General features: G+C 42.0%; 1 protein-coding gene across 1 annotated transcript in view; it reads left to right on the top strand.

Moving 5' to 3' along the window:
- Positions 1-22774, top strand: part of LOC308073442 (uncharacterized protein) — an 85005-nt gene extending 62231 nt beyond the window's left edge. The window contains exons 6-13 of the mRNA XM_080412348.1: positions 7932-8052; positions 9098-9225; positions 10447-10649; positions 12406-12515; positions 12949-13090; positions 13724-14000; positions 14496-16184; positions 19208-22774. Of these exons, the coding sequence (XP_080268474.1) occupies positions 7932-8052; positions 9098-9225; positions 10447-10649; positions 12406-12515; positions 12949-13090; positions 13724-14000; positions 14496-16184; positions 19208-19309 (2772 nt within the window). The 3' untranslated portion in view covers positions 19310-22774. The remainder of the gene's footprint in view (positions 1-7931; positions 8053-9097; positions 9226-10446; positions 10650-12405; positions 12516-12948; positions 13091-13723; positions 14001-14495; positions 16185-19207) is intronic.
- The last annotated feature ends 1277 nt before the right edge of the window (positions 22775-24051 follow it).

Below are 24051 nucleotides of genomic sequence, written 5' to 3'. Positions count from 1 at the left end.
TGGGAAGAGTCCAATTCTTTTTTTCGTTTTCGTTTTAGCATCAAAGAAGCGAATCTCTGCCTCAACCACCTGTTACCTAACCGAAATAGCTAGGTGTTGTCTTGAAGGAAATGTCTTGTAGCAAATTTGCAGTTGCGTTTCGCCCTCTCCTTGGGTAATTATATATATATATGTTTTTTCCTTCTTCTTTTTTTTATTTTTTTTTTCTTGGCTGGTAGACAAAGGGGGAGATTCCATTGCTGTTTATTTGCAGGGATGGTCCGCCATGAATATGTAATCTACTGCACCGTAGCACATGTGGTTCCCATTATCTATGCTTTCTTTCATTATCTCTATTGCATCTGTACTGCTCCGCAGCAGAGCCCACAAAAGAGTCTGAAAGCAGCGCTTTCATCTTCTGTCACTGTGATGCTGTAATGTAATGTATACTATGCAAGCTAGTTGACCAACAACACAACAGGAACTTGTCTTGAAGAGAGAGAAGGAAAAAAAGCATAACTAAACAAATGAGCAGATAATGAAAGTGCCAACTACTTTTTCCACAAAAATGTTTTGTGAAAAATTGTTTCACAATTGCTTCACCGATGTTTGATGTCCCATTGTTTGATGTCCCATTATAAAAGGGATATGTAATTATGTTACATTGCATAATTAATTGACTAATGTATTTTGACTCGATGTTGGGACGAAAAGCTGTGGGAAAAAAAGGTTGAAAAGGACGGTTGAAAAGGCAAAATTAGCCTCACAAGATCGCTATACTTTTGTGCGACACTCTTTAACACATTGATTGCCAAGATCGCATCGATGCGTTCTTTCAAATCCATCGCTTGAGTGCCAGGATTCCAAAGAACGCATTGATGCGTTCTTTTGAATTTTCATTGCTTAATCTGTGATCGCACGGTCCTGTTTATTTCTCATCAACACTTTCGTTTTCCACTTACGTCACACTCACCCGGAGCCGGATGTAAAATAAATATTTAATTTCCGGGTCACATTGTTTTTCTCCGGTGATTTTTGGCCAGAATAAGGAAAAACACGGTTTTTCACACGGTATAAAAAACGAACGGACAGCTCAACTTCTATTTTCTTTGGTCCGGGTGACTAACAGTCATCGTCGTAGTGTATCACATCGTTTTCAGGCCGATCAGCGGATCAGGGACTGTCGAAAACATAACATCCTGTGAATGACCGGATATGACGTGGGCCTGTTTGGGAGGGGGCGAGCGAGGTGATCAATGTGTGGATTTGCTGCTCTCTACTGGTGGAACTGCCGTATGTGCTTAACACCATAATCAGAGAATTTATTTGAATGAAAAATTACAAAATTAAAAAATTAAAAAACACGCAAATTGCTGGCACAGGGGTGAGTACATTATGAATAAACTCTGGCAGTCAATGTGTTAACGATGACCTAAGGCATTTAGCTTATTTTTTATTCGCTTTTAGATGGGTTACTTTCGGCAAAGAGATTTGGTGCAGAGGGAGAAAGAAGGAGCATAGAGCTCTGGGGGACTCTGGGGGACCCCGGTTAACTAAGTATACTGTATATAGGTAATAAGTATACTGTGCTGTGGTATGAAGCAACACAAAATGGCTGACAACAGCGATTGTTGCGAGTCCTGTCCCCGTCTTACGCTTAAGATAAGATAAGATTAGATGAGATAAGTTAAGATGAGACCTATATTCAGTCGCCAGCACAGCAGTAAGATACAGATTACAGGGCAAGAAGAAAAACGTAGCTGTAGATACAGCATGATAGAAATACATCACATTCAATGCAACACCATCGCTAATTGGCCAAAAAAGACATACAACATACAATACAACACAACACACCCGGGGCGGCAGTGGCTCAGGTGCGGCCACTTGGGAAACCAGAAGGTTCCCAAGTTCGATCCTGCGTTCCCCCTGAGTTAGTGTCGAAGTTTCCCCTGCCGTCGGTGTGTTAAAGTGTGTGTGTGTGTGTGTGTGTATGGGTGAATGTAATTCACATTGTAAAGCGCCTTGGATAAAGAAGCTATATAAATGCATCGTTTACCATTTACCCTCAGCAGTACTTACAATACATAGTGCAAGACAAAGGGAAAAAAAACACGAGAATGCACAGTAAGCATGCCTAACAGTGTCCATACTGTACTGAAATGTTGTTTTTGGTCGAGCCTAATTTATGCTCCATCGTCGCATGTGCATGGTGTCACGGGAACCGAGTAAAACGTCATGAGAATAGCAGACCTGCAAGCTCACAGCGCGTCGCGCCCGCGACGCGCTGTGAGCTTGCAGGTTAGTGTCGAAGTTTCCCCTGCCGTCGGTGTGTTAAAGTGTGTGTGTGTGTGTGTGTGTATGGGTGAATGTAATTCACATTGTAAAGCGCCTTGGATAAAGAAGCTATATAAATGCATCGTTTACCATTTACCCTCAGCAGTACTTACAATACATAGTGCAAGACAAAGGGAAAAAAAACACGAGAATGCACAGTAAGCATGCCTAACAGTGTCCATACTGTACTGAAATGTTGTTTTTGGTCGAGCCTAATTTATGCTCCATCGTCGCATGTGCATGGTGTCACGGGAACCGAGTAAAACGTCATGAGAATAGCAGACCTGCAAGCTCACAGCGCGTCGCGCCCGCGACGCGCTGTGAGCTTGCAGGTTAGTGTCGAAGTTTCCCCTGCCGTCGGTGTGTTAAAGTGTGTGTGTGTGTGTGTGTGTATGGGTGAATGTAATTCACATTGTAAAGCGCCTTGGATAAAGAAGCTATATAAATGCATCGTTTACCATTTACCCTCAGCAGTACTTACAATACATAGTGCAAGACAAAGGGAAAAAAAACACGAGAATGCACAGTAAGCATGCCTAACAGTGTCCATACTGTACTGAAATGTTGTTTTTGGTCGAGCCTAATTTATGCTCCATCGTCGCATGTGCATGGTGTCACGGGAACCGAGTAAAACGTCATGAGAATAGCAGACCTGCAAGCTCACAGCGCGTCGCGCCCGCGACGCGCTGTGAGCTTGCAGGTCTGCTATTCTCATGACAAAGCGCGAATCGGGAGACTTTACTCTGTGGACACACTGCTGCTGCTGCTCATGTTGTCAAGGTCCTTCCAGCTATTGCTGGGTGCTGACAGCTCTCCGCGAGGCCCCTCTCTCTCTGTCGTCACCGGAGCCCAGTGTCTGCAGCTCCATGTTCCTATAGCCGTCCCACGCAAACCAGCCTGCCAGCCAGCCAGCGAGAGCGAGAGAGGCTTTCCCCCTCTGGGGCTGCATACCCACTCCAAACAGGCATCACATGAACGGCACCACCCCATGCCACATTTTCCTTTTTTTCTGGGGGCGGGGGGGCAGATGCCGATCCCAGTCCTACTAGACCACCGATTATTACCCATGTTTTTTGGTGAACAAAGCAAACAAGAAAACATAGAAATAAACGTATAAACAGAACTTTATTTTTTACCACTTAAGCCTTGTTCAAAATTGATCAAGAATAGCCAATCTACAAGCTTGTTAATCTGTCAGCAGAATCTGTCAGCACCACTGCCTTGAACATGTATAGTGTTGTTAGTATAGGAATAAACACAGAAGCACCCAAGAGGAAGTGGACAAAGGAAGGGGAGGAGCCAAACCGAGTTTCTACACAGAAAAAGGAGGTGGTGTGTGTCCCCAGTGTCAAAAACAAATTAACATTATTTTCCCTTATTTATTTTTTATCGAATGGGTTCCCAGATTGCAAGCTTATAGATCTGCTATTTAATTATTTTTTTAAACAACTTTTAAGATGGGGGTCAACAGTTTAAAAGCGGTAAAATGAAATTAGGACACGTCGGCTGCATGATCGCAGGTACAGATGTCTTTAAAAAAAAATAGTCAGATAGATCATCAAAAAGACAACATGTGTGGCTCTAGTCTAGTCCCATGATGCCACATTGGGAGAACAACAACGCACAAGTCGTCTTGCATCTAAACCAAATCTTCCGATGGACAAATTATCTAAACGGGCCCTCTTCAGCAGTAAGAGCTTTAATTTTGCAACTCAAAAGCCTATGATTTGGGCAATGCAAAAAAACATATATATAAATATATATATATATATATATATATATATATATATATATATATATATAATGACTATTGTGAACTTCCAATAAAACATGAATATACAATGAAAAGCAGTCTCTGGTAATGCAGTTTGACAGCAGAGCGTTTGATGTGAAAAGTGTGTGTGTGGCAGAGCTGTGTTTATTCAGCGCTCCCAACAGCCAAGGCGCTGAGGTGCACACCACAAACCACACACTACCTCTTGTTTTCTAAATGAGCTGTGTGGTAGGGCTCGCTTCTCTGTACCAAAGTAACTACATTTACTCAAGTAATGTACTTAAAGCAGCACTGCAACTTGTTTTGAATGAATAGAATGTAATTTTGTCCAATATGTAAGGTAGTTAAATACAATATAACTTAAACATTGGGGGTGGTTGTATTTTGTCTCCCCGCTCTTCGATTGAGTCATTTAGATCGTATCAAAGGTCATGTCTCACCTATGATCTGACACAAATCTTGACCTGATTCATCCCCTGCGCAAACAAGCAGGCTCTATTAGCTCAATGGTAAAAAATGTCAGCTTTAAGTCCTTTGTCTTTGTCTATTTGAAAATAGCCGATCTACAAGCTCATAACGTGTCGCGATGTGACGTGTTGTTGTGAGCATGTAGATTGACTATTTTCGAAAGATTTAATTGTTTTTGTTTTACTTGTGAAATGGGACATTCTGCTTAATTACTGCTTTTACTTTTGGTACTTTATCCAATCCAATCCACTTTATTTATAGAGCACATTTAAAACAACAGTGTTGAACCAAAGTGCTGTACTCTCAGTAACATTTAAGCGCACAACTTTAAGTACAGCATGTTTTGACGCCAATACTTTTGTACCTTTTATTCAAGAAGGTTTTGAATACTTGTCTTTTTACTTGGCAACTGAGTATTGTAGCATTTCTACTTTTACTTAAAAGTCAAAGAATCTTTGTACTTCTTCCACCACCACTGCACCAAAACAGACATTGGCCAGGCCGGGACGGGACCTCCACTAGATGCAAGCCCTTGCGCCCCAAGGGTTCGTTGGGCTTAATAACAGACATGCTTTTTCCAGGACTTTCATATAAACAGAACTTCTTTTTTTAAATATACCGTATGCGTATTATTCTGAGGTCCACACACAATAATTTCCTCTTTTTTTCCCCATCCCCATACCAAATGTTAGTGGTTTGTATTAGTTTTCCATTCGATGCCACAGTTCCCCTCGCGAACGACCTCACGATGAAGGTTAAACACATGACCGAGATGTGACCGGGCGCCAACGGTCAAGTGGTTTGGTGAGCATGTCGTCTAAAAACTCATATGTCCAAAAAAGTTACTTTTCAGGATTCAAATTCAAAAACAGCTAAAGTAGCAGATCTACAAGCTCGAAACGTGTCGCTTCGCGCCGCGTTTCGAGCTTGTAGATCTGCTACTTTTGATGCTTTTGTGTGATGCTGTATGATCAAGTAGGGTGTTAATTTACGAAAGAAACACAAAAAGTTAAAATATGGAGATAAGAGGTTTCTGCCCGACAGCGACGATATACCAGAGGCTAAAGCACCCAGCCTGCACCCATGTGGCTAAATGTGTGTGTGGCTAAGCGGCTAAAGCACCCAGCCTGCACCCATGACTAAAGCACCCCTCATAATGCGTCAGCAAAAGACAACTTGTGCAAACGTTTCTGTACTTCCCCTTTTTAGAGACAAACCCATCTTGCAACTTGCAAGCTACTTGGGTCAGACGCCGATCCTGATTTTGGTAGCAAACAATTGCCTGCACGTTTTTTGACCCATATCTTGACAAAAACAACTTGGCAACATTTTCTAAGCAAATTGAAAAAACATAAGATTTGATTAATGTTTACTTTTGAGAACATTAGACTCATACGTAAAACAATAGGTAACAATAAACAAAACACAAATTACATTTTAACCACTTATGAAGCCCTATTAATGAAAAAAAATAGCAGATATGGAAGTTGATATGGCTATTTGTGAACATTTCTGAAAAAAAGTGTTTGATCATTTTCACCTATAATGACGTCCAAAATAGTAACGGCAAATGGAAAGTGGATAATAAACAGGACTTGTTAATTTTTTCCCCCGGTCAATAAAAGTCGAATAATGGCCCATATATCGGCCAGACCAATACACTGGTGTGGCTCCCTGGGAATGCGTCACTCAGCCCAATGCAACAGTGTCTCTGTACTTCCCCTTTCACTGTCCCCTGTCTGCTTTCTGGAGACTGCTTTCAAACTGACAACAATAGCAACAGTGAATGTTCCAACCCATATGAGCTCCCATTCCGTTTCATGGATGTCTGTCTGGATATAAAAACAGCCTTGTTGTTGGTCCACTGCTAGCTTGAATGGTCACTATAACAGTGGTGCTAGGTCTTCTTATTATAAGCCACTTTGGGCTTTTTTTCTCCTGGAAAGTTGCTTTTAAATATTGGTAGTTGCGGGGGGTTTCTTTGTGTCCAAAGTGTAGTTGCTTATTTGGACTTGCTTCTTAATGTTTTTTAAACCAGTGGTTTTAAACCATTTTCATGTCAAGGAGCAGTACATTGCTATGTATTTGTGCCAGGGACCCCCCATGCCAGATTTGTGTACTTAAAATGTTTCAAAAAAATATTCCAAAATATTCAAATTCGCAAATGTTGATCTTCTCTTATGGGGTTTCCTGTGGGGGGTCATCATATCGGTATCGGCCAATGTTGACCTTAAAATGCAATATCAGTATCGAACCGACATCAAAATAATATATTGGTTTTAGCCGATGTTTATGTTTGAATGTGAAGCCAAAACAAAAGGGCTTTTTTGACAATGAAGGCTGCAGTTTCAATCAGTGTGTTCTGGGGAAGCTTTCAAAGGGTCATCAAGTTGTAAACATGTTAAAATAAAAATACTACATTCAAGCTTTTGTTTATGTTGGGATATGGGGCCAAAATTGCAATGTGGTGCATGATCCCTAGTTTTGGAATAAAGAGGCATTGGCTTTACAAACTCAGTGTTTTCATGCCTTTTTCAGAAAGGACAACATTTGAACCCGTTTTATACAGATAAAACATTGGAATATCGATTATTGACCCTAACAGCAATGTTGATATTGGTTATCGTATCGGACAGAAATGTCAAATACTCTGTGCATTCCTAGTTCCCTGGCACAAAAGCTTTTCAGATGGGCGTCCGGCAGGCCAAATGCATATCCATTTGGGGGTCCTTGACATGAAAATGTTTTAAAACGACACTGTAGTGTGTGTAAAAGTGGGATGAGAAATACATGAAATGTGACTGGCCAAGGTGTCTAACTACACACAGTGGTGGAAAGTAACTAAGTACATTTACTTAAGTACTGTACTTAAGTACAATTTTGAGGTATTTTTTTTTGACAGACTCAAGTACTTTACTTGAGTCTGTCCAATTTCCAATACTTTTACTCCACTTCATCTCAGAGGCAAATATTGTACTTTTACTCCACTACAATTATTTGAAAACTTTAGTTACTAGTTACTTTTCAGATATAAATTATGATATTATAAAACATACATTCAGAACTAGCCCTATTTTATACCTAGGCCATTTGAAAATAGCTGATCTACAAGTGATCTTGTAGATCTGCTATTTTCAAACATTTTAGTACTTTTACTTTTGGTACTTTAAGTACATATTGATACCAATACTTTTGTACTTTTACTCAAGTAAATTTGTAATTCCAGATTTTTACTTGTAACAGAGTACTTCTACATTGCAGTATTGAAAACACTTGAGTACTTTTTCCACCACTGACTGACTACACACTATGTATACGTTATCTGACCACGGTGTCTAACTACACTACGTATGTATGTGTTCCCCCCCTGCAGTCAGACGTGATCCACCAGAGTGTGTATGAGCTGATCCACACAGACGACAGGGTTCTGTTCAGACAACAGCTCCACTTCGCCCTCAACCCCAAACCCTTCACCCAGGAGCCAGGTTCAGATGGTAAGATGTTTACACAACCACACACTCTAACCCACAATTACACACTCTAACCCCAACCCTAACCCCAAACCCTTCACCCAGGAGCCAGGTGGAGATGGTAAGATGTTTACAACCACACACACAATTTCAACGTACACAGATCACATTTTACGAGTGCTCAAATCTTCATCTCAAATCTACAAGCTCTTGAATTTTGCAGCATATCTCTGCTGTCCGGCAGCAACCAGCTAACTCCAAAATGTTCATTTTTTAGGAAATGACAAAAACAAAACAAAAAGTGGAGTTAGGAGGTTTTGTTCATCATTGATAAACAAGTACAGCTAAATGGACCTCCAAGCTCACAATGAGGTTAGAGGTCAAAAGGGGGTGGAGCCCGGAGTCAGCAAAACCAGCTAACTCCACCCCCCTTTGCTGGACTTAGCTGGTTTAGCAGAAAGTTTGAGGATCCAATGGAGTTAGCTGGTTTTATCAGAAGCACTTTGTAATACTTTTCATTGGTTCAACACTCAGACGTAAAGGGTGTTCAATAGCACTGATTTATGGAAAAAAATGCAAAAGCGGAGTTAGCTGGTTTCTGCCGGACAGCAACGATATCTACCTTCATATAGATGTCCCTTCCTTCTTTACATAACCCTTGCATGAGTGAGGATAGAGGAGCTAGGACGGAGAAGATATAAGGACCTGAGATTGTTAACCACCTAAACCCCAGAATCCACATTGAGGGGAAAGCTTTCGCAGACGTTGTGACAAGCTCACGATGCAACTTTGCCCACAATAACAGAAAACAGAAAAGATACTAGTATAAAGCCCTGAGGGACCCCAGTCAACCATATAGGGTTTAAGTGGTTAACAAACGTGTTAATAGAGTATTCAATCAATCAAAGATGCAGAGTGTACAAATGGCCCCTTCCGGGTCCATTTGGTTCCATTATGTGCACACTCGATGTTGAGCAACAACAATTGACAGTTCCTTCTTCTTTTTTTTGGGGCGAAAAGTATTAATGCAGTCTTTTTTTTAAGATAATTTATTTTCGTTTTTCGTCAGCTCTGCCAGGTAGCAGTGACACGGTGAACTATGACCCCGACCGTCTGCCCCCGGAGAACTCCTCTTTCCTGGAGAGAAGCTTTGTCTGTCGCTTCCGCTGTCTCCTGGACAACTCCTCTGGCTTCCTGGTAAGATTTCAGTCATTTGATTTGATTTCAGTTGCATGCCATGCAACTCGCTTACAAGCTGTAGTAGATAGCCTATTTTCGGTTATTTGTTATTTTAGGATTAAAGAGCATTTGAAGTCGTCAAACTAGCAATAGAATCCATGTTCAATCTTCCAGAAAATCCTAATGATCTCAGATATAATTTCATAAAAGCAAAGGTTTTGGCGTTTTGTTTAGAAAATGACCATCCCTTTTTTGTCAGGGCTGGAATGGACGACTTTAGCATCAATCTGCAATTTCTGCAACTGGTTGGATGTATGGCAACCAAAACATTATAATTCTACATATTGTGTTGATTGTTTATCCTCCTCCTTTCACGCTGTTTCACAAATCGCATATTAGGCCTAACAAAATTTGAGATTTTATTTTTGCTTTAATCCATGCATACACATACAGTAATAGACTACACCAGGGGTCTTCAATGTTTTTCAGGCCAAGGACCCCTTATCTGAGAGAGAGAGAGAGAGAGAGAGAGAGAGTTGAAGCAGGGACCCCCCCACTACATACTGTATAAAATGTTGTTGCAGATGAAATATTTCATAGATTTCATATGTCATAGACATAGACTTATAGACTTATAGAGATAGTCATAGACTTTTTTTGACAGCACTATCCAGTGTTGATTTTGACAATACATTTTGATTTAGTTTTAGTCATAGTCTTTTGAATGAAATTCCATTTAGTTTAGTCATATTTTAGTCATCTGAAAAGTATTAGTTTTTGTCTAGTTTCAGTCGACTAAATCTACAGTTGATTTAGTTGACTAAAATGTATTTTGGTGGTGCCTTGGCCGATTTTACACTTGGTTGCATGCTGAAAATAGCAGATCTACAAGCTCAGCGCGACGCGTTGTGAGCTTGTAGATCTGCTTTTTTCAGAGCTCAACACCTGAGCGCAACCAAACATATATTGACTTGTCGTTAGTCCTACTGGGTCTCGTCTCCACTAATTCCTCACTAACATTCTAGTCTAGTTTTTATTTGTTGACGAAATTGTCTTAGTCTTAGTTACCATAGCTTAGTTTTTATTTAGTGTTTATGTAGTTTTCGTCAGTGAAAAGAAGGTAGTCGACAAACTTTTTTCGTCATAGTTTTTTTTTGTCTATCAGCAGTGTTGTGTAAATGCATGTTTTTTTGTTTTGTTGACTTATCAATGTGTTGACTCCCTGTCCTATACAACCAGGCCCTGAAGTTTCAAGGTCGGCTGAAGTACCTCCATGGTCAGAGCACGGTGAGTGAGGACGGGACGCGCATCCAGCCCCAGCTGTCCTTCTTCACCGTGGCCATGCCCGTCCAGCCTCCCTCCATCCTGGAGATCCGGACCAAAACGCTCATCTTCCAGACCAAGCACAAGCTGGACTTCACACCCATGGGCATCGACAACAGGTGATGATGTGATGTTATTAAGTGCTGATTTTTTACAGCAAATTTTTATTTAGTTTTAGTCGCGTTGTGAGCTTGTAGATCCGCAATTTTCAGAGCGCAACACCCGAGCGCAACCAAACATAAAATGACTTGTCTTTTAGTTCTACTGGATCTCTTCCCTCACTAACATTTTAGTCTAGTTTTTATTTGTTGACGAAATTCTCAGTATATTTAGTCTTAGTTTTAGTCATCATAGCTTAGTTTTTATTTCGTTTTTATTTCGTTTTCGTCAGTGAAAAAAGTCGACGAAATCAACACTGGATGTTAACCACTTAAGGCCTTATATTCTGCCGTACGACGATTATCGAAAATGGCCCTGTGTACAAAGCTCGCGACACGTCGCACCAAGCTTGTATATCTGCTATTTTCACTATGTTTTTTAATGTTAAAAAAAGTTAAATGTCAGTGAAATGTGTGGACATTTTGACTGACCAGGCCTGTAGCTGCTAATGACTTCAAATCAATATCACCATTATTTCAAAATAAAAATTGCCTCGATTACGACTAATTAACAATTTAATTATTATTAAGTGAAAATAGCAGATCTACAAGCTCACAATGCGTCGCGATGTGACACGTTGTGAGCTTGTCGATTGGCTATTTTCGCAATTTTTGTACACTACCATTGTACAACAAAGTAATAATACATGGTTAAGTGGTTAATCAGACTAATCATTTTAGTCGATTATAAAATAAAATCATAAGAATATATATTTGTGCTGATTCGTTGATACAAGAAAATAAGAAAAATAAAAAAGTATCAAATCTAAATATCGGTTTTGATATAATTATGTTCGGTAAATTGCCCAGCCCTAGCAGCTAATGCGGGCAGTCAATGTGCATACAACAACAGCAGGCTGTATACTAGTGATTTTAATGGGCTAAGATCATAATCAGCCAAGATAACAATTTAGACATTTCACGGGCAGTCTTATCCAGAACAACCTTACAAAGTGCAAGACCAGAATAAATTACATGAACCTTAGTCAACAAACGGTCAAGTAAATAGAGGTCAAAGAAAACTATTCAATGCTACAAAGTAACCAGGTAAACATCAGACCAAGTCTAAATAAGATACTTAGCGTCTATGGTCAAGACCTAATTATAGCTTATATAACATTTCCATAAAACAGAAATATCTCCTAGATAGAAGTGATAAGCAAATATAACGTTTCATCTGCAACTGTGAGTGTTTAATAGAGATAGTTATCCATGTGCAGCACATGCACACATTCTTGCCAAGCTGAGGAACCTGTTTTCAAAATGCTGTGACTCCAAACGCCATCTGTTGGTGAATCCTAATAGACTCTGTGCAAAACATGGGACTGGGACTGAGATATTAACCAGTTGAACCCTACTGTCCTTATTCTCTAGGCTGAACAATCTGGGGGGGAAAATACACAATCTACAAGCTCATAATGTGTCACAACAATGCAAGATTTTGAGTGTAGAGTGAAAACAGGTGGGGGCCTAGTACAGTAGGCCTATGTCCCATTGAAATCTGGTCAACTTCAGTATAGGGTTTATTTAAGGACACAGCTCTGTCCACAACGCAATGCGACATGTTGTGAGCTTGTGTAAAGTTGCAGCCTGAAGCACAGATATGCCATTTTCAAAAAATGGCATATCTGTGCTTCAGGCTGCAACTTTACAAGATGAAAAACGCTGTGCTAAAAAAGGCTAACCTGTTGTTTTGTGTGTCTCTTGTCTTTTCCAGGGGGAAGGTGGTCCTGGGTTACTCCGAGATTGAGCTGTGCATGAGGGGCTCAGGCTACCAGTTCATCCACGCTGCAGACATGATGTACTGCGCTGACAACCACATTCGCAGTACGTTGACACACCTTTTGCTCATTTCACCTATGAGCTCATAGGCTCATGGGTTCGGTGGTTTTCAAACTTTTTCATGTCAAGGACCCCCAAAATGATATGTATTTGGCCGAGGACACCCATCTCAAATATTTTGTTCCAGGGACCCCCAGAAGCAAAGATTTGAGTTACAAATGTTCGCTTAAAAAATAGATGTATTCAAAGGTTTGCAAAAATGTTCAGGATAAAAAAAAAATAGCAGATCTACAAGCTCATAGCGCGGCACAGAGTGCAGCGCTATGAGCTTGTAGATCTGCTATTTTTGAATACCCAAAGTATAAAAGGTTCATTTATTGTGATGCTATATTAACACATTTTGCTGGGGACCCCCTGGAACCCACTTTGAGAACCAATGATCTAAAGTGTAAAATGACTTTTCCTTTTCCCCTGGCAGTGATAAAGACAGGAGACAGTGGGCTGACAGTGTTCAGACTGCTGTCCAAGACAGGAGGCTGGGTGTGGGTGCAGGCCAACGCCAAGGTGGTTTACAAAGGAGGGAGGCCTGACTTCATCATCGCGCGCCAGAGAGCTCTAGTGTAAGTTGCTCCTGTATACCGCATGTCGTCGCTGTCGTCGGGCAGAATAAACAATAAACAAGAATAAATCTAATCTAATATGCTTTAAGGACCCCCTCGAAAACGAGATGATACATCTCAAGGGGTTGTCCTTTCAATTAAGGTACTATCTTTCTGATTATTGCTTCCTTAAAGGGATAGTTCACCAAAAAAAAAAACTTATTTTCAATCAATTACACACCCCATGAAGCCTTGAATTCATGGAGATTTATTTGTTTTTGTCGCTTTTCTAAGCCAATAATTTGATGACCAACGGAGACTCAATGGAGACTTTTTGAGTCTCCTACCGGAGACACTGCCGGTCATAAAATTATTGGCTTAGGAATGCGACGAAAACGAAAGCTCCGTGGGTTGAGTAATCAATAGCAAAAAAAATCATTTTGGGGGTGAACTATCCCTTTAAGTTTCTTTATGAAACCAAATGTATTTCTAGTTAAGAGTCAAACATGGGGGGAGCCCATTCCAGCATGCAATGGCTCTGTACATTACTGTTTTCTTAAGTGCATTGGTTCTGGGTAGAGGTACGGTAAAGTGACAGCTTTAGGGCTCAGGTACAGTACATTGACCCTGTGGCGCCATTTCCCCTTTTGGCAGTAACGCTGAGGGAGAGGAGCACCTTCGCCAGAGGAGGCTGCAGCTGCCGTTCAACTTCACCACGGGGGAGGCCCTGCTGTACGAGACGGGCCCCAGCCTGGACGTCACCCAGTTCCAGGGTGGTCCTGGCGGTCCTGGTGATCCTGGTGGTCCTGATGGTCCCAGCGGGCCGCCCACGCCCTCGCCCACGCCCCCCGGCCTGAAGCTCAACATGCCCAACGTGCCCAAGTCCCTGCTGGACTGCTTCCTCAACCAGGACGAGGCCGTCTACTCACAGGTTGGTTATAGGCTCTATGCACAGCAGCCATATTATCACTTCCTTCACAGGTGTTACCAATGATACTAATGAAGGCTCTGTTCCATTTAGTGTAGCACAGTGGTTCTCAGATTTTTCAATTTCCACGACCCCCATAACTCTGAGAGTGTACAAATGGGTCCACTTGGTTCCATTTGTACACTCTCAGAGTTACACACCCGTAAGGGGCCATTTGGAAACCCGTTAAGGAACCATGAGGGTCCCTGGATGGTCTGGACCCAAATTTTAGACCCACTGGTGTAGCAGAGTGCCAGTGAGCCAACATGCACACGCTCCGCGTTGATGCATAATCACCCTGTCGGGATGTAATTGATTTCAATTACTCTACCATACAGATTGGCCAAAATAACATTTCATTCATTACAAAAAAGTTACATAGTGCTGCTTTAAGGAAGGATTTAAACGCTTCGATGGACTGGGCCGTGGATTTAACTGTAATATATTCTCTCCACTCAGCCCGTGGAGCCTCCGCTGCCCATAGACCAGGTGTTCATGGAGAGCCGGGCACTGGTCAACGTGGCCAGCAACTCTTGGCAGGAGGGAGAGCCAGGGCTCACCAGCGTCCTGGTGCAGGTGAAGGAGGAGAGCGAGCCGTCCATGGCGGCCATGATGGACGCCCTGGAGAAGATGGTGGAGGACGGCGAGCTGTGCCAGGCCCTTCAGGGGCTGGACGTGGACCCCGCCGAGCTGATGGAGTGGGAGAACGCCCTGCAGAAGGCCAGCCAGGACAACACCAAGTCGGAGCTGGACAGCATCCTCACCAACGACATCCTGAACTACATGGACAACGTGTTGTTCAAGGACACCGGCGAGGCCGGCCTGGACGCCGGCCAGAGCAGCTGCTTCGCGGCGGTCAACAACCGCCGAGAGGCGTTCAACATGACGATGGTCCCTCTGCCCGCCGTCACGGTCCCGGTTCCGCCTGCGAGGCAGTGTGACCCGCAGTTGTTTCAGAGGGCCGGTTTCGGCCACCCGCGCGGCGTGGTGGCGAACGGCCTCTACGTCCAGCAGCCCCTGCAGCAGCAGGGCACAAAGAGCTTGTCGGAACCCGGCGGTCAAGCGTTCAGCATTACCCAGAAACTCTCCCATTACGGCCCCCTCCCCCTGACTGATGCCGGCAACGGCCCCCCACCGTCCCTCCAGCCACTGCAGCTACCGGACATATTCAGCCCGTCGATTGAGCTCCCGGAGCTCGCCCTCCCCGCGGTCGCGTTGGGGAATATCAACAACAACGGCTCGGACCGGTTCCGGTCCTGCGGGCAGGCACCGCTCAGCCACGTGGGCCACATGCAGTCCAACCACCAGAACCAGGCCTTCCAGCAGCAGTGCCAGCAGAACGGCCCGCTGCTGCACAACTCTGTTCAGCACCCAAACAATGTAGCACCCAGCGGCGCCGTGGTAGTGGACACGTTGCCGTCCCTCATTCCCTGCAGTAGTGACTTCCCCTCGCCCCTCGCCGCCGGCTCCGGCGCGCAACAACAACAACGCGGCGTTCCCAATCCCTTTCCTGCGGCCTGCCTGCAAGGCGCCGCCCCATTTCAAGCAGCAGCAGCGCAGCAGAACAACCACAGGGTTCAGCAGTGGCTGCACAGTCAGCAGCAGAAGCAGCTGCTGTCGTCCCCGGCTGGCGCCGTGCAGAACGGACACAAGCTGCTGCAGCCGCCGCCCTGCCCCGGCCAAACGACCCGAGAGGGCCAGAGACTCCCCCTGTACGGCCCCTGGCCGCAGAATATGAACGGACTGAACCACACGCAGCAGCAGCAGCAGCAGCAGCAGCAGCGAGGCCTGGGCCTGGCCCTGGGCCAGCAGGCTCCGCCCAGCAGCTGCATGTTCGACAAGCGCTCGCTGCCGGGTGGCGGTGTAGGCGGCGGCGCGGTGGACGGCAGTGCGTCGGCTCCCTCCATGTCTCTGTGCCAGCAGGGGGGCGGCGGGGGCAGCGACAGCGCCTTGGACCAGAGCCCGCCCCAGGGCTCCTGCTACTTCCAGTGGGGCCGCACTGCGCCCATGGTGGGCACGTCCGCCATCGTCCAGGAGAACGCCACCGTCAGCCCGCCGTCTCATCCGCTCCTCACCCCCAACAACCTGTCCTCCCCGGAGGACCTCCTCGCCATGCAGCGATACCTGGAGTGCAATGACCAGACGCAGGTACGCCTTACACCCTACATTCATCATTCATTCGTTCATTCATTTGACGTTTTGATGACCTGTTTTTATGACTTTGGATTATAGCCTAGGTAATATTTTTTATTCTTTGAATTTGGCTTTGTATTTATTCCAGTGGGGAGAGTGTGTGTGTGTGTGTGTGTGTGTGTGTGTGTGTGTGTGTGTGTGTGTGTGTGTGTGTGTGTGTGTGTGTGTGTGTGTGTGTGTGTGTGTGTGTGTGTGTGTGCGTGCGTGTGTGCATGCTCGCTCACGTGCGTGCGTGCTTGCCTGCATGCATTTCTGTCAATAGCTTGTTTGTGGATTAGCGGTAGATGACAAATTGCTCTGCGATTTATATATTCTGTTCACCTGCCCGGGGGACCTGGAAGTTTGCTAGGAGCTAAATCTGGAACAAAGCATTGTCTCTCTTTGCTTGAGACTTTTGTACTTTGGGCTCTGATACAAGTAAACTAATAAATTGTCGCTGTCGGGCCTTGTATCAACAAAGTTTCAACTTTTTATGTCTCATAGATTAATGCCCTACTTAAACATACGAGAGTGTCACGGAAAAGTAGTGACAATAGCAGATCTACAAGCTCACAAGCTTGTGAGCTTGTAGATCTGCTATTATCACTATTTAAAGAAAAAACACGTCTGAGCTGTAAATCGTCTCCGTTGGGTGGAAACCTCATATGTCCAAAACTTTTACTTTTCAGGATTCAAATTAAAAAATAGCAAAAGTAGCAGATCTACAAGCTCAAAACGCATCGCTTCATGCGCGTTTCGAGCTTGTAAATCTGCTACTTGTGATGCTTTTGTGTGATGCTGTATTGTGATCAAGTAGGGCGTTAATATTCCAACTTTTTGCCTTTTTCTGTAAATTAATGTTTTGGACATATGAGGTTGCCACCCGACAGAATATTTCTATTTTCTGATACTTTATAGTTGAACTCCACTGCATTTTGTATCCTTTTTACTCCACCACAATTATTATTTGTAAACTTTAGTTACAAGTGACTTTGTAAATACATAACCAAGCCCTATCTATTCGAAAATTGTAGCTTGGACTATTTTCGAAAGATTTTGATATATCTTGTAAAAACATTTCATACAGGCTCTCTCTTTATTTATATAAATGATGGTATTGCTACCTTTTACTTACCTCTCTCTCTCTCTCTTCCCCCCCCCCCCCCCCACTCCCTTTCTCGGTCTGTGTTTCATTATGTGTTTTGGTTGTAAGGGCTGTTGTTTTGAGCTGAATTCCTAAAGCCTGCTCAGTAGTAATGTGAGACCTAGCATAATCCCACAGCGAGGCTGGGGCCATGCGGATGGCTATTTATTTATTTCCCCTTCCCCTGTAATTTCACTGAGCTGTATAACGCTGCAATAAGTGTAGCCCCATGCATGATGACATCACCGTTAAGGACAAATTCAGGACGATTAAATCTAATTACTTCTTAAGGCAAATGAGCCGAGTGGCTGGGTGGTTGAAATAGTTTTCGGGGATTTGAGTGGGATTATGTGCAGAATAAATACAAGTCGAATCTCCCAAGACGTTATGACATCAACGGGAGGATGCATACTGTTAAAAGAAGAAAAAAAGGAGCACTTCAACCATTTTCCAGCCTTGTTTTCGTAGAACTGGTCCACTCCTCCTCACTAATGCTCATTATTGAATGGCACGATTTATGTCTACTCACTCACTCACTGATGACCAGTGGTGGAAGAAGTACTCAGATATTTTACTTAAGTAAAAGTAGCAATACCACGATATGAAAATACTCGGCTACAAGTAAAAGGCCTGTGTTCAAAATGTTACTTGAGTAGTAAAAAAGTACAAAAGTATTGGCATCAAAGTACCAAAAGTAAAAGTACTAAAATGTTTGAAAATAGCAGATATAGCAGATCTAGATAGCAGAAAAAATAGCAGAATAGGCGATCTACAAGCTCACAACGCGTCTCCATGCGACGCATTGTGAGCTTGTAGATCTTTTGTAGATTTGGCTATTTGTAGATTTGTAGGCTATTTGTAGATTTTCAAATAGCCTATGTATAAAATAGGGCTGAAGTGGTTAATGTATTTTTTATAATATAATATTGTATATCTGCAAAGTAACTAAAGTTTTCAAATAATTGTAGGGGAGTAGAAGCAAAAAGTATTGAAAATTGGAAATGATCCAGTAAAGTAAAAATACCTCAACATTTTACTTAAGTACAGTACTTTAGTAAATGTAGGCTACTTAGTTACTTTACACCACTGCTGATAACAGTGCCGTAAAAACAAGTCTATGAAGCTATCCATGAAAAGTTTCATCTGCAACACAATTTTATCTCTCAGCAAAAACAAAAAACGTTGAAGACCCCTGCTATAATACATGTCGCCATACAACAGTGTTATGTGGCAGAAATAGCCAATCTTCAAGCTCACAACACGCTGCGAAGCACACATGTTTTGAGCTTGAAGATTTTAGTTTTACATTGTTTAACATTTGCACCTATGCAGTATATATCGTATCATTTGAAGTTGTTTTTTTGTTTGTGTTTTTCCGTAAATTAATGCCCTACTTCGTCATACAAGAATGACACACAAAAGTAGTGAAAATAGCCGATCTACATGCCAACAACGGGCCGCGTTGTGAGCTTGTAGGTCAGGCTATTGTCACTATTTTAAAATGTTTTGAAGATAATAATAAAAAAAACTGAATGATTTTGGACACGTCCCGATGAGGGACGCTAGATTAAGTTGTTAAACGTTTTTATTTTGTCTCTGTCGGGTGGAAACCTCACTGTTACTTTTCAGGAATCAAATTCAAAAATAACAAAAATAGCAGATCTACAAGCTCAAAACGTTCGAGCTTGCAGATCTGCTACTTTTGATGCTTTTGTGTGACGCTGTAGGCTATCAAGTAGGGTGTTAATTTACGGGGGAGAAAAACACAAAAAGTTATGGAATATGGAAATAAGAGGTTTCTGCCCGACATCAACGATTTAGTAATTTAACCATCGTTTCTTCTTCTCGTCATCAGGTCCCGAGCCTCCCTGCTGAAAACAACGGATTATTCTCCTTACCCCCCCTAGTGGACGGAAACGTGTACTTTTCAGAGCAAACCCAAAGCTGCAACTTCTAAAGATGGCAGCCAGCCGCATGGTTTGGTTTTCATCCCTGAGAGGGAGAAACTGAGGACAAAGAGGAAGGAACTTCACATTTTAGCCCACAAACGGCGCTTTTACCCATGGACTTCTATACTTGTCCCCATGTGACTATCATCATATTTTTTACATTGCTTTTTGTCTCATATTATCAATGTTGTCCACGTTATTGTACTATATGCCAAGCAGCGGCCTGTCTGCCTCCAGCGATAATGAAGTATAAATCCACAAGTGCATTTATCAGGATTTTTTGAACATGAGCCAGCGAAAGAGATTTTTGGTGGAATTTCTCCATAATTAAACCAAAGGAATATGCTTTAATGGGGCAATCCATATTCATTTTCCCCTGGTTTGTAAGCCAGGGGGGAACTTTCATTTCTTGGACTTAAACGCATAAAATGCATAAAAAAGAGAATATAATCTTTTTTTTCTTCTTTTTTTTTCTTTTATCAAAGTCATTATATATGAGTTTCATTCCAAAATGAACCATCTGCCATTTGAAAAATGGAACATCTGCTCTCGTAACAAAAGGATTGCTCACCACGGAATATTACTGAAGTCGACGTCTCTCTTTTTTTAAGGCCCATCTATTGTCACACGCCAGTGTCACAATAGATGACAGCATATTTTTCTTTCTTTTTTTCTTTTTTCAAAATGGATACCTATAGTTTCATTTTTGGAATAAAACCCGTATGTAGGACTTGCATCAATGTACAGTATAAATGCAATTTGTAAATCTTATATTTGTATCATTCGTATTTTGTCTATATTAATTGCGTTGACATGGTCAAGTTGTGTTGTTGTGTACGTGTGCATGTCTGTTGAATCGATGCGCTCAGCTGGCTCCCACAGAGCAATAGGAAGATGTGTACAAAACAAAAGCGTTTTTCTGGACTTTACAATTTGTTTCAGCTTTTCCAGACATCGCTGTGTCTCCTCCTCGGACGTGTACAGAATGTGTTACCAAGCAAGGTGTGTGTGTGTGCTTTCCTATCCAAAAAAAAAACAACTAAACGGCATTACGCTTTTAACATTGTTGTATGCACTATTATGCCCAGCGGTTCCCAGCCCTTTTTTTTTCTGGATCAAGGCCCCACTTGAATAGCTCAAAAGCGTTCACGGCTGCCCACCCATCTGACCACTTAACTATGTCGTGTTAAGTGGACAGATGGTTGGGCAGGCCGCGAAACGCTTTCGAGCTATTCGGAGCATGTTTTATTTTAATGATCAATCAATCAATTGATTGTGTATACCGGCTTGAATCAATGGAACTAACGAAGTATACTTTACGTTCCTATTTATCGGTGTCACAATTAAACGTCATTTTTCACGTTTTTTTTAAGAAAAAAATTATACCATAACATTGGTGATCATATGACGATCATATTTTTTTTTAATAATAATGTTATATTATCGTTAAAATCGTAGTGTTTCAGCAATGATTTTGTTTCGGGGGGGGCCCACTTTGCAATATCCTCATGGCCGTGCCAGTGGCCCCCAGGCCGCGGGTTGGGAATCGCTGCACTACTACACAGAGAATGTTTCAGAGCAGCAATTTAGGGATGCTTTGAAAAGTGATGCTGATCGCTGGGTGTATCCCATAGCAACAACGGGTCAAAAACAACAAAGCTTGCATAATTCATCTCTCAAAAGGAGAAAGGGGATTTTAGGGCAAATCATTAAAGAGCTGCAATCGCTAACTTTTATGTTTTATTAATAGGCTGTCACGATCATGATATTTCAGTTGGCAATTAATTGTCATCACAAAATAATTTGCGATTAACGTTGGAACATAGGTCTGAAAATTACATCTCTGTTTGCCGTGTACACAAAGAATTGCACATGGCATAATTGACAAATAATGTAAATGCACTAAGAAATGACTGACACTGACCGGTGCCAATAAATCAAAAATAAGTCATGTATTATGGCCAACAGGCCATATTTACTTTCAAGAATGTTTAAAAATCGTGGAAATGGCCGATCTAATAAGATCTAATATGCGTCACATTGATGTGAACTTGTAGATCTGCTTTTTTTTAATAGCAGATCAAAATATAACATATTTTTGATGTGTACAAATCTTGTACGGGGGGGTCCCTGGCACACAATTATTTTCAGATGGGGGTCCTTGACATACAAAAAAAGGTTTGATGACCACTGCTATGATGCTATGAATAATGTTTCATTCACTAAATAAAAGTTATGGATTGCAGCTTTTAATAAAAAATGGCCCAAACCAATATAGTCTTTATCAATACGCTTCACTATTGTTCAGAAAATGTAATGGATTGGATCAGTACAGTTCAATCGATATTGGACGATATTATTATAGTGCACTACTTGGAATCAGCATCAGTAATGTTATTATTGCACATCCCTAACTGCAGTAAGTGGTGGAAAAAGTACTCGCACTCTTTTACTTGAGTAAAAGTATCAATACTGCAACGTAGAGATACTCTGTTACAAGTAGAAGTCCGGAATTCAACATTTTGTAAAAGTACAAAAGCATTGGCATCGAAATATACTTAATGTACCAAAAGTACCTGTACCATTCTGCATACTCATTATGCAGAATGTCTCATTTCACAGGTTTCAAATGTACAAAGTGTCTAGAAATCTTTTGAAAATAGCAGATCTACCAGCTCACAATGCGTCAAAATTGTACTTTAGTAAATGTACTTAGTTACTTTCCACCACTGACTGCATCCTGTTTGTTTTCCTGTTGATGCCCTCTTTATATCCTAAATAATAATGATTTGGTATTTTTTTTATGTATCCACACTGAGCCATATAAAAAACATTATAATCCTACACCTGTGCTTATGATCTTCTAGCTTGTAAAGCAGCTGGAACATACAAGGCTGCGATCGATCTGAAAAAAGAAAAACAACAACGACATCATGAAACTCAGGAGATTGGTGGCCTTAAAAACTTTGTTTGTTTCTTTGTTTGTTATTTTGTTTTAAGATTGACCAATGGCATAATGACCCAACAATATTGAAGCTCAATGTATACTCCGCATAGCGACACGCTGTTAGCTTGCAGATTCTGTTCTTTTTTGTCAAGCAGCAGTGTCGTGCAACGAATTATAAACGAAGGGCCTTCCCACTCTAAGAATGATAACTATAATGCTAACTAATAGTGATACTGATGTGAGCATCCACAATTATGCTTTGTGAGCATCCCACAATGATGCTCCTGATGCTGGCAGGTGAGCCAGTAAGAACACAACGGCAGTGACAACACACAGAAATGTGTGTGAGGAGGAATAGGCTCTATGCACAGCAGCCATATTATCACTTCCTTCACAGGTGTTACCAATGATACTAATGAAGGCTCTGTTCCATTTAGTGTAGCACAGTAGTTCTCAGACCTTTTAATTTACACGACCCCCATAACTCTGAGAGTGTACAAATGGAACCAAATGGACCCGTAAGGGTCCATTTTGTTCCATTTGTACACTCTCAGAGTTACACACCCGTAAGGGGACATTTGGAACCCCCTCAAGGAACCATGAGGGTCCCTGGACCCCAATTTTAGTCCCACTGGTGTTTCCAGTGAGCCAATATCAGCCCCCTGACTCTGTTTGACCAGAATGGAATAGAGCCTTCATTAGTATCATTGGTATCACCTTTGAATTTCTTCACAATATGGCTGCTGTGCATCGAGCCTATTGATTGGCACGATGACTTGAATCTTATCTAAAGATATGAGAAATGTCCTATTGTGAGGGAGTTATTAACAGGGTAGCCTCCAGTTACATTCTCCAGTCAGGAGGAAGATTCCATTGTGTTCGCTTAGAACCTCATTTCCCTTGTAAGACAATCTTTGAGAAGCTTTTCCTCTTATAGAAACGTGTTGGTCACCGCTTTGGAGAACATCAGTGAATTGGAGAGGGACTACAGTATAGGTCCAGGGTTTGATTTGCTGGGGGTAGGAATCCAAGTCTCCAAGCTTGTCTGTGAGCTTGAAGATCAGCTGCCTTGTCCTTCCCCATAATCAAGCACAAGGAGCAAATCTGTCTGTTTTCACTATTTGTCATACAAAGAAGTGAGAATTAAGAAAATGTCCCTCATGTTTTTGTTTTTATTGAATCCTGGGTTAGATCATATTGCGAATTGGTTACGGTCAGGAATGCCACATTGGCCCTTTCTCTGTGACCATAATGTAGCTAAAGTAACTGCAACTCGGCGTAGACTCCAAAAATAGCTATTTTAGTACTCCTTCTTGAGTAGATTTCAACACGACAAGCAGTCTTTGTAATTGTGTTACGTTCAAATCAGGTTAACAACAGTACTTCTACTTTGAGTAAAGGAGACTGTAGAACTCTTTCCACCCCTGCGCCTTAAGACGGTTCTTCTGTCACCCTGTCCTCCCAGTCCTGAAGCAAAAGGACGTTATAAACGAAATGCCTTCGATGTCAAATTTGACTTTGACCTTGTCACGACTGTGCCTTGTGATATGTCTGGCCATTGCAGCATGGAATACCTGGGGCAAATGTTTCTTATTTGTCACCATGTTATGTTTTGTTTTGTTTCGTTTCATTTCAGTTTTTATGTTCTTATATCTGCCTACTTCTACCATATTCTATGCTTTCTAAAAAACAATTTGCCCCACAACTATACAGTTTTATCTTAATCCACTTGTATTTAGCCAAGTATACAGTAAATAGCATATATATATTATATATCATATGTTGAAAATAACCATCCTTTTG

The sequence above is a fragment of the Gymnoscopelus braueri genome (assembly GCF_963280865.1).
Source record: "Gymnoscopelus braueri genome assembly, chromosome: 18".
NCBI lineage: Eukaryota > Metazoa > Chordata > Actinopteri > Myctophiformes > Myctophidae > Gymnoscopelus > Gymnoscopelus braueri.
Note: the sequence above shows the minus strand (reverse complement) of the source record. Positions and strands in the feature narration are given on the sequence as shown.